The 15,777-nt window shown below is 39.3% G+C and overlaps 1 protein-coding gene across 1 annotated transcript in view; it reads right to left on the bottom strand.

Moving 5' to 3' along the window:
- The window catches only part of ST8SIA4 (ST8 alpha-N-acetyl-neuraminide alpha-2,8-sialyltransferase 4), a 94,055-nt gene extending 79,617 nt beyond the window's left edge, over positions 1–14,438 (bottom strand). The window contains 4 exon segments of the mRNA XM_058535739.1: positions 7,449–7,580; positions 13,938–14,143; positions 14,145–14,216; positions 14,218–14,438. Of these exon segments, the coding sequence (XP_058391722.1) occupies positions 7,449–7,580; positions 13,938–14,143; positions 14,145–14,216; positions 14,218–14,337 (530 nt within the window). The 5' untranslated portion in view covers positions 14,338–14,438.
- Between the last annotated feature and the right edge of the window lie 1,339 nt (positions 14,439–15,777).

The raw sequence follows: 15,777 nt of genomic DNA on the forward strand, positions 1-15,777 counted from the left end.
CTAATAAGGCTGTTTGCTTTTGGAGAATCAGTTAAAAAGTGTTTGTCATTTTATATCGGTTGCTCCTTTTAGCAAGGCACTAAAAGAGTCAAAGTCAGGCATGAAATAGCCAAGTTCCAAGCTGAGATGGAAGGGACTATCTCTGGCAATAGCCTGTAATCTAAACTGTGTGAGTCTATTAATTGGGACCTCCCAAATGTTTCTCATACCCCAGTTAGCAAGAGATACAACTATAAATCAGAGCCATCCCAGCAGCAAGAGGGAAGTTGCCTTCCCAACTAAATCTAGAGATTCAATTGACTTAAGAGCAGCTGTCCTTAAGTTGAGGGAAAGGAGGGATGGGGCAGAATAATTTGAGGAGAGTCAGAAGGCTGAAAAACTGTGTTCAGAAGAAATCGGTGGGTAGGGTTATTTATACCAGGAACTAACTACCAAGGAAATAGCCCAGGAGACTAGTAAGTTTTTGAGAGAATTATATTCCCCAAGAAACTATGAACACAGCCTACAAAAGTCTGGGGTTGCTTGATCCTCAAGCTACCAAATATAGACTAGCTAGAAGGAATCGGAGAAAGCTCTCTTCTAGGTTGGAAGTTGGATATTATTTCCTGAAGTGCTTTTATTGCAAGCTTGTGTTTTCAGAGTGCTAAAAATAATGCCATTATTATAACATTCAAGATATGATAGACATATTTTTCTTCTAGTGCTATTATTGTTTAAGCTCTATCACACAATTTGTAAATTTTATTACTGAGCACAAAATATGACCTTCTCCCATCTCCACCAAAAGGGCAATTCCTCAAATCACACTTACTAGCCAGAAGCGTAACTAGCAAGGAGGGATGGAAATAATTAAATCACATTTTTCCTTTTGTTTTCTTTATTTTAGTTTGCTTTTAAATAGGTACCAATTTAATGCGTGGTCTAATTAGAAAGCCAGGTGATTGAAACTTTATTTGGCCAGATTTTATACACAAGGGATATGTCCATCAGCTCTCTGAAAAAAAAATATTTTTTGATATTTTTTCTCAAATATTTGGAATATTAGGTTCATAAGGAGAGAAATTTGTACAGGAAAACCTGTATAAATGCCCTATGAATAAAATTTAAAAATTAATAGAAATACTATCAGATACCATAACAGTTCATCTTAACAAAAGTACAGATTACATGAGAAGAGAATTGTCAGTGAAATCAGCAACTATAGGGCAAATGAATTGCAGCAAACTGAGAAGTCTTTCATTAGTTAAGCATAATATGATTCTTCACAAAAGTTAACAACTAACACCAAGAGCAGCAATCCATAGAAATTTTTGTACCATACTTATTAACTACCATTTATTTGTTCGGTGACAAAAAAAAAGTAATGCCTCACACCTGTATTTCAACAAAAATTTTTCATTTCCTGTGAAAATGACAAGGCTGCCTCTAAAATAAAGACTGCACGGATGTGGTCAAATCACCAAACTAGATAGTATTATCATTTTCCTTTGAGAAATTTAAATGGGTTGCTTTAGATATCTGAAGATGTAACTCACAAGTAGCAGCATGTTTGCAAGCATGATGTGAATAGATTAGAGATCCAGATTTGAAAGAAGACTCTTTAGCTTGAAAATCCAAAAGGGAAAATCCCTTTACTGATGAAAAAGTTAACAGTTACGTGCTTGTCAACTGATTGCAAGAGGGGCTTTCCAATAACAGCACATTTGGAAAGTTAGCAGCAAAAATATTTTCAAACATACATCTTCTAAATTCCTGGGTATAATAGAACATCTTAAATTTGCTCACTCAGAGAAAATTGATATAAAAAAGTGGACTATAAGTTCAGCCAACTCTCAAAAGATATAATAGCGTCTAACTCTTGGAAGAAAATAGCTTAATAAAATAAATAATTATTAAGTGCAGATGATACTATTGTATGTGTTCTTCCAATGCTGTGTTAGAGACTCAACAGTAGTTTATTTACTTTTTAATGGCAGCAGTAAAAATAGTAAAAGCACTTTCTAAGACATAATTAAAAAATTCCAATTCATATAGATATCAAAATATAAAAATGAACGTCTGTTGGGCAAAACTCAGAATGATTGTTAGTGTAGTATTTGCTTTTTTAAACTGAAAGCGGGGGCTGGGAAAGGAAACCTTGAATGTCTCCAGTGTGTTCTTTTATCTTATATTGAACCAAATTTTTAGTTTCTATTTTAGGGCTTAAATCTATGCATGGAAAATTATCTGAGCCAAGATTCCTGTTGTTGGATGCAAGAAAGACTGATCAGAATTACTATGAATGAAGAATATTCTGAATTCAATGCTTAATAATTTTTTAGAAACAGTAAGAAAAGGTTAGTTTTTCTTTTTTCTCCCTAGCAGGCTGTAGGCATTTTTTAGATTATAGATGTAATGGACTATAAAAAGTTCTGGGGATTTGCTATGTCTAGCTGTTGTTCAGACTATAGAAAGAAGAAAACTAGTGCTTGAATATAATTAACTAAATGTCACTGGAAGCATGACAATCTTTTGTACTTACAGGGAACTGAAACAACACTGAGTATCACCACGGAGAACATATATGCTTTTGCTCAGAAGATAACTGACGTAAATGAAAAGAGCAGGTTACACAAAATTACTTCAGAGTGAGAGAGAGAAAGAAAACTCAGCTTAACTTCTGGATTCTAAAGAAACATGAATCAACAAAAGCTAATGTTTAATATGCATGCTGTGCCAGTACAAGTTTTCTTAATATGTGGTCAGGTTAGTACCAGATATTTAAAGCAGGGTGGTTACGTTTTCTGTGTGTGATTTAAACGAACAACAACAACAAAAAAGATTCCTTACTGGTCTTTAACTGTCATTTTGTGAGCATAGTATAACTTTTGAAACCCAATTTGATAAGCAAATGTAAATTCAGCAACTATTTTAATGATAAAGATAACTGAAAGAATTTGAAAATATGTTTCACTTTCAGTAAGACTAAAAAACTTAGTCATAAAGATTATTTTTTGTTAGGTAATGTTGACTTAAACTGAAAGGCCGGTTTAGACTGTTAAACTGACAGGAATAGATTCTATACAGAAACTTTTCAACCGAATTTTCAACTGAACTTCCCTTTCAACATCACTCAACACTTGAAATAGCAGCTGCAGAGTCCTGGAGAACTTATTTACTAAACATTGTTTTCACTTGTGAAATGTTAAATATAGCTAACCTATCACCAGGTGCCACTCTTTCTTCTCTGTAGGTTTCTTGTCAACAACAAGCATACGTGCTGTGACAACTAAAATCTAATCTAAATAACATTGCTGACTCCATCAGCAAGTATGGTAAGACAAATCTTATAGCTGGAAGGCATTGCAAGATGAGAAGCAAATTAGGTTATGATACATATATTAGGAATCAGTTTGTGCAAACTTTTGACTCCAGACAAAAATCACTGAATCAATTCAATTGTTGCTGATATTGTTTACTAAAAAGAAAAAAATGTTTAAGAAATGCCAAGTGTTTCATTATGCCTACAAAAAGCAGAGAGAACATACAGATTTTTTTTGTCTCAAGAGATTATTTCCATAAGGCAACAGGCCTCGAAGCTCTGAAAGAACAAAACCTGTAGCTTGTTAGAGTTTCTGAGCTTAGGGTCTTAGCTGTTATAGGATATTCCAGTATCAAAAGAAAAATCCTCAACACAACCAAATGAAAAAGCAAAATTGTCTCAAAATGCTTGAAGAAAAGCATTTTTTGTTTAATTTATGCCTCAGATGGCCATTTGATATTTGGACCAGCATTTGGTAACACTGGATGAATAATATCTTGTTTTATTATTTTAGAGCAAAAAAAAACTATGGTGTACTTCATAAAGATGCATTTTAATAGTATGCATTTTTAGTACTAAATATAGTCTTCTGTATAAGACTATATAGTCTGGCCTAGCTTTGAAGCTTGCCTCTGCCACTAACAAGGTGTGTGACCAAAACGTGCTCTACTGGTCACTTACTGAACAAAGTAAGTAGAAGAATTGTATGTGGACTTTTTTCTAAAGTAAATCAATGCATGCAGCAGCAAATTCTTTTTAACAGGTAAGCACATATAAATTTGCAATTACGTTTAGTTGACCTGCAAGCCTTATCAATTCAAGAACTTTGATATATGTCGATACTAAGAGTTGAAAATATTTTTCCTGACTAATTATGATGTGCTTAATGTGTCCTGATGACCTTGTACATTTCTATACTTCCAATTTGGTATTGTAATTGTTTAGGTTTCTATTTGACATACAAAAAATGAGAAAAAAAGAAAGAAAACAACCCAAAGAAGGGAAAAAAAGTCAAGTCACAAGTGTTAGACATGACCAAATAATCTCTCAGTGCTATATTCACAGATTTACTCACAACATCTAATGCATATCAAATGTGTCATTTCTTAGCTTTCAATAATAAAGAACAAACTACTACCAATAAAATGAAGCCTTTAACCAAGCTTAGACAACTCCCAGAGGTACAGTTGCTTGATGAATATATATGAATCAATTCTTGACGTGCTTATGAAAGTAGCAGATTACATATAGGGCTGAGAGAATTAGTAATAAGAAAGAAAATCATGTCTACAAATGTAGGGAAAAACAATTTATCTTCAGTGACTGTTTCACATTTTAAAGTAAATAGATAAATAATTTATTAGGAATGTCACAAGAGCATTATAAGTTTAATGAGATTTTTAAAATGAGAAAGATTTGTAAGCATGGTTCAATAATGTAAGATCAAAAATGATTAGTTATAATGTCTTAATCAAAAACTTCAAAGGAGAATTTTAAAAACACTTGTAAAATATGCCCATACCCACTCACAGACACAAAGTAATATGGTTCTTCATAAATGCTATAGATGTGGGGAAGAAACAAAGAATAATAATAATCCAATCTAATAATTGGATAATTATTAATATAATCTAATAATCCAAAATAATAATCCAAACTAATATTTTATGATCAGTTTCCAGTATGACAAGATAAACAGAAGCTAAACTAACAATCAGATATTTTTGTATTCTAAATATTTTATTACAGGTGTCAAGCTGATTAATGCTCACTAGTCACTACTGCTATAGGCAATTATAATTCTTATGAACTGTTTGCACAATAATGGTTTTACAAATTATTATTTCCTTGTAAGGAAGTGACAACTTTGTGAGTATTATTCAATATTGGCTCACTGTTTTCTTGTTTACTTCTTTATATGCTAAGGAGAATGATGTGAAAAGAGTACTAACATTTCATATCATCAGCTGTTATAACTGAAAATAGGTCACCCTCAAAGATACGAATGCAATCGTCATTAATTTGTAAAGTTGCGATAATGAATTTCTTCAGTCAATTTGTGTTTAATATCCTTAGCTTGAATATCTTAAAAATAGCAAAACATACCTGTGTAGCTTCATGCACATCTACAGTATTAATTTTTGTATAGATACTAGGAACATATGGCCAGATATATTAATTAAACTATTGCCAGTTACTTATTTAATTTACTTATTAGACTTTATCTGATATGTTATTTAGGATGTCTAGATATATTAATTAAACTACACAATTTCTTATTTTACTTTCTTCCATTACTCTCCTTTACCTGATCTGTATAGCTTTCCCTAATTGGCTCTCTTCTTGCCAAATCATTCAATTTGAAAGTTCTCTTTCAAGACATCAAATATTTCCCTTTTTAGTCACACATATTTCTCTCCTCTCAATCTACCTCCAAGAAATATGAATCCTTACTCTGTTCTAAACTAAACTACACCTGTATTTATGACCCTGACTAGTCCCACATCCTGTAGCTTTTCCTCCTGATTATCTCATCTCTTATAGGGTTTCTAAATTCAAATGTGGTTATAGGGGTGTGAGATAGTGAGGAAGATTCTAGGTAGATGTTATTAGAGAAGGGAGCCCCAGATGTAAAAATCTCAAACTGGAGAGATCATGGCTAGTATTGGCTTCAGCCAACTAGTGCTCAGGAGAAATACAGGTACAGAGTTGTCAAATTTTTCAATTTCTCAAGAGTATATGAAAATCTGTACTTTTATGAGGAATCTCCTAATTTTTAATATTGCCTTTAAATGTTTTTTCTTAACCAGTTGAAATAAATCTTGCTTGCTGACCACATTCCACCCAGAAAACACCAGTTTACAAACTCTATCATCAGACTCTCTACTCATCTCCTCTGCCTACAAATATACAAAGCTCCCCCTAAACCAAAAAGCCACCAAACATATACCACTTGACATTGCCATGGTTTGATTCCTGTTTCCCTTTCCAGTCACTACCAAAGCTTTAAACAAAATACTTTAACCATTCCTGCATTTCCCTGACACTCGTCTCTTTTTAATTTCCAGACGTTCTTTCAAGTATATTTCAACATGCAGTGAGTGCCTTTGCTGTAATACATTCTTACTCTAAAGATGAGCGTAGTACATTCTTCCTTCAAGCGGCTTATAATCTACATTATACATAGGTATGATCCACGAAGTGAGTAGGTAGAAACCCAGACAGACAGATCAAGAGCTTATCCTCATAACCACTAACTTACTCTTATAAAATCTATGTGCTAATATCGAGTCATTTAATAATCAACATTTTGCCAGTATTAGAAAAATGCAATGATTTTATTATGTAAAGGATGGTTGTTCTCTTGAACTTTTAAAAATATTTCTGATTTACTGAAATGTTCTAATTTAAACATACCAACAAACACAGCAATGTAACTATAGAGAAAAATGATCTGCTTGCTTCCTCCGTAATTAGAAAGGTCTGGCCCTAATTTTCTTATTAGTAATAAGATTATATTTGAAGAAAATAAGATATAATGGATATATGTAGGCAATGAGTTTGATTTCAAGAGCTTATTTCAGCTGAAAATGCCAAAATCTTACAAAGAATAAACCAGTACTCTAAAAAGCTTTTTTTCTGATTTTTACCTATTTCGGATATAATTATTGAGACTTTTATTACAGGAGCTCACATAGAAATATCCATTCATAGAGTTAGTCAAATTCACTTATAACTGTCAGCAAAATAGGAGTTCACTAGGCTTATTTTTATCTAGTGTGAGAAAACACAATAACAGTATGAAGACTTAATAGAGAAGTTAAAGATAATTGTCAAAATATATGTCCATCGTGAGTAATAGAGTAAAGTATGTTAAATATTATTATTCTATTGAATATTTAATTCGACTAGTATGAAGATGGTATATTCAAAACTCCCACATTCATCCTTAAATTTCTGACTGTGTAAAGATTTCAGTTTTATGGTTTCACATCCTTCAGTGAGCAACATTAAGTAGAGTTGGTTCACTCTTTTATTCAAGTATTCATACTTAAACTATAAATCAAGCATTCATTATAAGTTTGCCAAGCCCAACGTATTCGAGAACATGATGTGAAATTTATCATGCCTTTTTAAAGAAACTCACCTTATCTCCAGGACCAAAGAGGAATTGATTTTCCAACCTTCTACAGCGTGCTGGAAGATTGAAGAGCCAGCCTTTCGAATGATTTTATCAGAACTATTGACAAGTGATCGACTCAAACACAGTTCACCATCTCTGAAACAAAACAAAAATGCCAGCTTTGTGAAAGTAAGAAGCATTTTGTATAAGTAGCATAAGAGATTTAGATTTAGATCACTGGTGACAAATTGTAGATACAACTTTTTTTAGATGTTAGAAAAAGAGGTATGACATGATGAAAGGTATTATAAGGATTAAGTGAGTATGATTTATCAGGACAATCATTTATACTTATTCTTTTTTAAATAAAACCATTTTCATGTAAAGAAAAGGCCTTTGTGGTATTTAAAGAAAAAAAGTTCTCATCAAAGTTCTGTTCCTCTTAAGCCCCTCCCTCCCCGCTGAGTTTAGACAATAGAGACAGGATGTTTGGCCAATTCTCCTGCATCTGTATAATTGTGACTCCCAAGATTGTAATTTTATTTTCACAGAAGGCATATAGACATAATGGGAAAAGCTTTTGTTTTAGAGTAAGAAGACCTTGGAATATCAGTTGATCTGGGCATGTTGGTGATTCTATCACTTGCTAGCCTATACATCCTTGGACAGGACATATATTCTCTTTCTAGGTCACAGTGGCCTTCCCTTACCTTGAAAATTGCAATAACATTATCTAATATGCAATGACTTTGTGAGGATTAAGTAGGACTCTGTACGTGAAAGTAATTTATAAAGTACTATTGATAGAAGTACTAATTTCTAAAATTACATTGAGTCGCAAAACATCTCAAGGAGACATTTTCCTGACAGTCGTTGGTGGTGGGGAAACAACGATTGTAGTGAGGAGAAAATTCATTCAATAGCCATTATTACTGGTATTTTCTACTACATCGAAAAAATAAACTGTGCTACTCCCTCCAATCAATAGTGTCAGGCAAGTATACCATGTGGCATGGTAGCAGGGGTGCTGGTGGTAGTGATGATGGCGACAGATACCTACAATAGCATTTATGCCATCAGGACATTTATAGCTGAACCAGCTCATTGTTCAATAGACTATTTTCTTGGTACTTTATAGATATAAACCCAGACTCAGAAAAATCAAAAAGCCGTCTGTTTATGGCATAGCCTTTCAATATGTGCATTTATTTCTTTACATGTTACCTTTTAATTTTTTAGGATCTCAAAAACATAGTTAAAAAGTAACATGACTATTTGCTCAGTCACAAAGTCTAAATCTGTGTTTATTATGTAGGCAATCCTCTCCTACTATCAATGGAAACATGCCTGTGTAACAGCTGTTAGATGAATTCAGTAACTGGAGGCTTATAGTTTGGTATTTTCGTTTGCATTCTTTTTTAAACATGTTGTTGCAATATGAAGCAATTCAAAGCATCATATTCAACTACTCCCTGTGAAATTTAGAACTCTATAGAAGCTAATATTTTAAACCATCCTGCTGATGAAAATGATACATTGTATGCCTATGCATGGCTAATGATAATCACTTTATAGAGGTCATTTAGGATGCAAGGAAACACAGAGTGCAATTTACTACTCAGTGGCCCGGAATTTACTTTTTATATTACATGTCTAATGATAATGACTACATATGAATGAAAATGTGGATATACATGGAAGTTAACCTTCACACTTTTTCAGATGTGCCTTTCAAAAAATGGGCACAAACCCTCACCATTTCTAGGAGTAGGGATCTTTCCAATCTTCATCTCGTTAATAACTGGACTGTCAAAATAATCTTTTTCTAACCACAGTCTGCTATGATGATGATAATTATTTTTACCACCAATAAACATTTATATGAGAAGTAAACATATACACGGATTGGCATGTTTAAATCTCTGTGGAAGATTGCTTTACTGACACGTAGGTACAGATACATTTTTACACGGCAGAATGATAGCTATGATGTACTTAGTTATATGGAGCCTTTTCAGGATCTCTAAGATTTAAAAAAAAAAGGAGTTTAAAAGTTTAAATCAGTTTTATATTAATGAAATGCTACCATGTTACTCTATTCTGAATTATTGTCATTGAATTGGTGAAAAGCCAAATTTCTGACTTTTATCACTGGAAATAACTTTGAATTAAAATAACTACAACTAGTCACACTTCTTGAAGTCAATGGAATTCATGTGTGAGAAGGCCAGGCTTAGCACAATCTTAGGCTCTGGAGCAAATTTCTTTGTATAAAGTTAAATGGGTCCCAAGGGATTTTTCACTTGTGACCTTGGTGGTGTTCTGTCTTAGGAAAGGCTTTTCCTTCCTGTGAATGCAAGGCATGAAGGATGTTGCCACCCCCTACTAGTTTCTCATTCCAGATCAGACTAGATTGCCAAACAGCTGCACTGAAAACATTTCTTGCATAGGGCTGTATATAGGAAGATTCAATATGTACTGCTAAAGGGAAAATTACAAAACGCATCAAGGAAATAAGGCAGCATAAGCAATATATGTTATAAAGCATTCCTGCTTATATGGAGCTAAGAAAAACCCACTTAGATGGGCATCTATGCGATACCAGTGACAGAAACTAATGATTAGTTATGTTACTAGTCTTTACAAATATTTTTCTCTTTGAAATACGAGATGCTAGGCATCACTACAATTTGTTCTATCAGTTCTGCAGTACATAACAAATATGATTAATTTTGTTTCATAAAGTTAGGTCCCAAAGCCCTGCATTCAACCCCACTGAAAACTCTTCATAACTTGGCTTTGGAATGAATGTATTCCCTTTGAACTAGATTAAATTTCCTCCTTAATATAAGATTATAAAAGTCATTTAAACGAAAAGAACTTGCCTCAAACTAAACCTGAACACAAACAGCAGGCAATTTTGTGTTTTCATTACCTAAGCTTAGTTTCATTAACAACTAAAAATACAGATGGGATGTACTACTTTAACTTACTTCTTATGGTTTTTAGTAGAATTCCAAAAGTAAATATGAAGTAAAGTGTAGAATCTGATTCACAAGAGTTTGCTCTACCCTGGAACAAACTGGAAGTAACTTTGCTGACAATGGTAATACTCTAAATCTGAATGCTTATCTCCACTGTCAATTCTATCATAAGTTTCAGAACTACTTCTGGTGGTCATTTAGTGAGGCAACCTAAAGTACACAAATTAACAAGGAGATCTCTAGATGAACTTTGGAAAGTAAATTAAAGTCTCATTTGTGGTCAAGCAGGAAAACCGTATGCGATAAATTTTAAGGAATAACAATCAAAACAAATGTTTGTATGATATTAAAGCTATGTTACAACTTTCAAATACATTATCTCATTAAATGAGCATACCCACATCTTTTTATCTGTAGGACCCTTAAGTGAAGACACTTCCAATTATACCCAAAGAACACACACAGAGCCAGTAAAATCATGGGCATACTGCGAGGCAAGTGCCCTTTTTCCATTAAGAAAAAAATGTCAGTCAAGAATAGACCACATCATATCCCAATGCCCTTTGACTTAAACTTTATTAACTAGTCATCAAACCAGGCAATTCATAGGTTTGCATGGAAGGGAATAGGAATTTTAAATGTCTAATAATTACTTGACCTATTCTCGAATGATTTCTCATAAAACACATGCTGCTGGTATTCCTCTGGAGATATGAGAATGTGGATGGCTGGTAGGGACATGGTGTTGGTGTTCTCTCTTTTCCCTTCTGCGTGGAATGACTGCTCAGTATTGTATAAGAAGAGTAATGGTGCACAGACTCTAGGTGGGACTCCAGTTAAGAGAGGGGGAGGTCGAATAGCTAAAGAAACTGCCTGCCTATTGCAAAATGGTAGCAGGAAAGCTAAATATGAATCTAGGGGGATGTTCTAAGATACAAGGACTAGGGAAGGCCCTTAACTGAATCTACTGCCCACACGGAAGGCACGCAGTGCCCCCCAAAGGTCAGAGACTGCCTTTCTTACCTCACTTTTGATGATGGGCCTGGGCTCCAAACCGCTTCCCTAGTTGACTCATCTCAAAGCTAGCCCTTCCACGTGGCTTGGGTAGAAAGAGAGTCAATGATATGATTAGACCGTTTGATGAGTCAACTCCACCACAAGCACTATTTCGGAGTTGAAACGAAATCACGAACTAGTATCACAAGCTTTTCCACTGAACATTTCATCTCGAGGGAAAAGGGACAGAGCGCTCAGGGGGACTAGCTGTCCTTCTCGCATTGCTCGGGGCAGCGTCCGCTCCACGGTCTCAGGGAAGAGTCGGCGAGGCCGCTGCAGCCAGGACGCTGCGGGGCACGAGCAGAAGCGCGACGCCGGCAGCCGGCTCTCTGCCTCGCCCCGCAGGGCTGTAATTGCGGGTTTTAATTAAACAGGAGGAGCCCGGTTGCCGGCTGAGCAGCAAAAATCTGTTTTTTTTTTTTTTTTTTTTTTTTTTTTAAGGGAGCCTGATTCCTGCAATAAAGGTTTCCCCCTGTCTCATTCCTCCACCCTCGCTGCCACGTCTCGGGGAGGAGGGGACGGACCCGGTGCGCACCTCTCTTCCTGTTTGATTAACTCGGGCGCTCGCCCCACGCTCTCTCCGAGGAGCAGATTAGAAACCGCAGCTCAGCGCCACAAGGGTGCGAGCGAAACCCAGCCGGGCCAGCGCAACCGCCGCGCCCGCGCCCGCGCCGCCGCCTCTCCCTCGGCGCCCCGGGCAGCGCCCACCGGCCGGCGGCCTCCAGCAAAGGGCCACGGGAGGAATGTCGCCCGTGAATCGTGGAGCGTCCCGGGTCTTTTAATCCCCCCCGAGGGACGCGGGGTGCGCTCCTCCTTCCTGCCGGCGGTTTAGGGAGGCCCGGAGAGGGCGCCTGGGCAGCTTGCGGCGCCGCCTCTCGCTCGCCCCGCCCACTCCTGCTCTCCAGGGTCCCAGCCAAGGGCCCGAACCCTGAGTTCCGGCGGGCCTCGGCCGCTTTGTCTGGGCTCAGGCTCATCTTCGGAGCCCACCGGTAGAAAGGAACAAAGAGCCTCGACTCCCACGCCCCAGCCTCCGCCTCTCTCCCACGCGCCGGTTCATCACCTTCCTAAAGACCCCTTTGTCTGCCTGGGAAGCGCAGGTTTGGCGGAGATGCCCACACTCCTGCCCCAAGTCCTTCTTTTCTGACAATTGAGCTAGGCTGTGTTTTCAACCCACCCACTCCCTGTGTAAAGGACCTCATACAGTTTGGCTTTTTTCCCCCCAGAATAGACCATTTATAGATTTGGTGATGTATAACGAACATCAAGCCCATTCCTCATTAGCTTTTTCATTCTCTTCCAGTCCCTTTCGACTGTATTTCTGCTTAGTTTTCTATAATATAGCAATTCCTTCTGTCAGGCTAAGCCTGCGTCTTGCTCACTTCAACGCTCATTACTTAGGGAGGAGCACAAATATTAAGAAATGGAGTGCGTGAAGTTTGTGTGTGTGTGCGCGCGCGCGCGCGTTTTAGCAGTCCTATGCCACACACACACACACACACACACACTTCACACACATAGACGCAAGGGTTCTCTCTTCGTTTTAATAAACGTCAGGGAAAATAAAAAGCAGACGGTCATCTCTGTCAGTGTGGAGTTTCCAGTAGCGGACGCCTCCGGATGAGGGAGGATTTCCGAAACAGGACTTGGAACAGAGTTGACAACCAGGTTCACATTCTCAAAAAACGCTTCCAAGCTATGTAAGCAACACAAAGTTGCAGGCACCTCCTGAGTAAACTTCAAAGACACAGAGGCCAGGGGGAGGGAGGAAGGAAGTGTGATATTTAGAGAACTTACTGGGGCGGGGGGAGAGTCTGAACTCATCCAGACAAACTAAAGAGCCAGCAGAAATACAGTCTGTGTGAAGCGACAGCACCCAGCTTCTAAAATTGTAACCACGACGCCCATGCGTTTAACCCACGAAAGAGCGAATAAGGAAGTATCCTTGCTTGTACTGGAGTTTCTAATTCAAACTAAAATGCACAGATCTACCCGAAGCCTAAGAAGAGTAAAGAACAGAAGAGGCTCATTTCCTGCTTTCTGGGCTGTAACTTCAGCCTTCCAGGAAGCCAGCTTTCTCTAGCATCTCCATAGAGTGATAAGGCAGAGAAAGAAGGAAGGGCAACCAGCTGGTGAATAAAGACAGCTCGCTTGAGTTCTGCCCACGGATTTAAAGGACAAGGGCACACGTTCTTTGTTGACACTTCTGCAGTGACTTCTCCTTTGGCGTGCGAGCCCCGGCGCCAACACAACTGTCACTACCACCGCACAGGGCAAGTTGAACTCCTACTGAAAACACGCTGTAGAGAAGCACACACACCTCAACAACAGCCTTTGTTATTTAATTCATGAGACCAAACACACACAAGCTCATACCAACGCACGTACTATCCCAACCCTCACTGTACCGTCTATGTTCACATTTCATTTATGGCTTGACTTTTTGTCATATCCTGAAATGAAGCTTTGCATTTACCCGATGAGTTGCGTCTCCTGGTGCTCCTCACTTCTTGCTATTTCTTTTGTCTTATAAAAGATCAGGAGCAGACTTATCGTGCAGATCGTCCACCTCTTCCTAATGGAGCGCATCTTGGGTGCCCGGTCAAGTCCTGGTTGCCCCAGCTCCCTCACCTTCTCTTGATATAAAGGCTCCGTTTGGGGGAGATACAGTCGCGGGGGGAATTCTGTAAGATGCCGGGAGAGCGTGGTGCCGGGATCTCAGGAGCAGGTCGCGAGGGTCCTCTGCGGCCGAGCTCCCGCTGGTCCTCAGGCGCTCCCCAGCACTGTCCCTCGCCGTTCGCGCCAGCCTTGCCCGGGACGCTCCGCGCCGCCTCCCTGGGGCTCAGGTTTCTTTTCGGATGAGACACCTTGTGCATTGGAGGTGGCGGCAGCTTCTGCAGCTGGGTTGGGGGCGTCACTGGCCCTTCCCTTTTTCTAGCAGGGAAATGATGAGCAAAACCAGCCAATCACCGGACTGAGGAGGCGGAGGCTGCTGTTGCCTCGCGTTGCTGGCGGCTGCCTGGAGAGGAACGTCGCCGGCGCTGCCTGCGCTGTGCCCAGAGAGGAAGCTCACAAGCTCACAAGCTCACAGTCACACACACACACTCGCACGCACCAGCGCTTGCACACCCTGGGGAGAGAGAGCGCAGCGCGCTAGGAGGAAGTCAGGTCGCCCTCCCTGGACACCAAGGCGTCAGCTTTCTGTCCAGGGGAGCGCCGAGGTTGTCCGCATCAGCGTGGAGAGGGCATCTCAACTGGGGACAGATTAGAGACGCGTCCTGCTCGAGAGATGCTTCAGTTAGAGCTGGAGGTGTGTTACAAGACGGGTAGCTTCTTCCAAGCGCTTTGGTCAACATACAGACACATACACACATGCAAGCACAAACAGGCACACACGCGCACATGTGTATGCCCGCCCTCCCAAGTAGAGAATATGGGGAGGGAGGTGGAAGGAAGAGGAGGATGTTTTATACACAGCTCAATCTGGGAAGTACAAATACACACATGAACCGATTAGCCGATCGCCCACTCAGGGTGGGTGGTGGATGACTACTCTGGCTCAGGATCCTGCAGGAAGCAAGTGATGACAGAGGTGTCATTAGAAATTTTATGGATATTTATGTGACTCTTTCATTGCCATTTGGAAACTCCTCACGCAGAAGTCAAAGAAACTCCAATCCCACTTAAACTTCATTGCGGAGAAACAGGATTCTAAGAAAAAGCAGCCACCAAGAACCTCCTTTTTAAACACAAGTACACCCATACACGTGCGAAGGAAAGAAGGAAGGAAAGAGGAAGATGGGAAGAAAGGAAAGAAGGAAGGAAGATAGGAAGAAACCAAGAAAGGAAAGAAGGGCAAGCTCTTCTCCAAAAAGTCTCAATGATACGTAGTTAGCCTCTGATTGTCACACTCTCCTCCCTCTACTGTTTTCCTTATTTCTACTGAATTGTGTGGCAGGGGCACTTTTCTAGTCCTGGGTTGGAGTCTTCAGTCTGAGCACTCCTCCGCTGTGCTTTGGTCTCCGCCCTCCCCCGGAGAGAAGCTGGCTACTCTGGTTGTACCGCGCCGTGGTTTGGCTCTTCGCCGCGGGGCTGGTGGGGATGGGTCAGAAGGCACCGCTAACTGAGACAGTGCCTGCGAGCCAGGATTTCCCCGGTCTGTGTGTGCCGCCTCAAAGCTCTCCGCCCCCCGCCCCCACAGTCCCCTCAGCCACTCTCAGTTGAATTCCTTATTCCTTCAGGTTGAGCAGTGGCTCCAGCTGTCAGCCACTCTTGGCCCCTGGGGTTTATACCGCCTGGAGCCCGGAAATGGAGAG

The sequence above is a fragment of the Diceros bicornis genome, chromosome 1 (genome assembly GCF_020826845.1).
Source record: "Diceros bicornis minor isolate mBicDic1 chromosome 1, mDicBic1.mat.cur, whole genome shotgun sequence".
Classification (NCBI taxonomy): domain Eukaryota; kingdom Metazoa; phylum Chordata; class Mammalia; order Perissodactyla; family Rhinocerotidae; genus Diceros; species Diceros bicornis.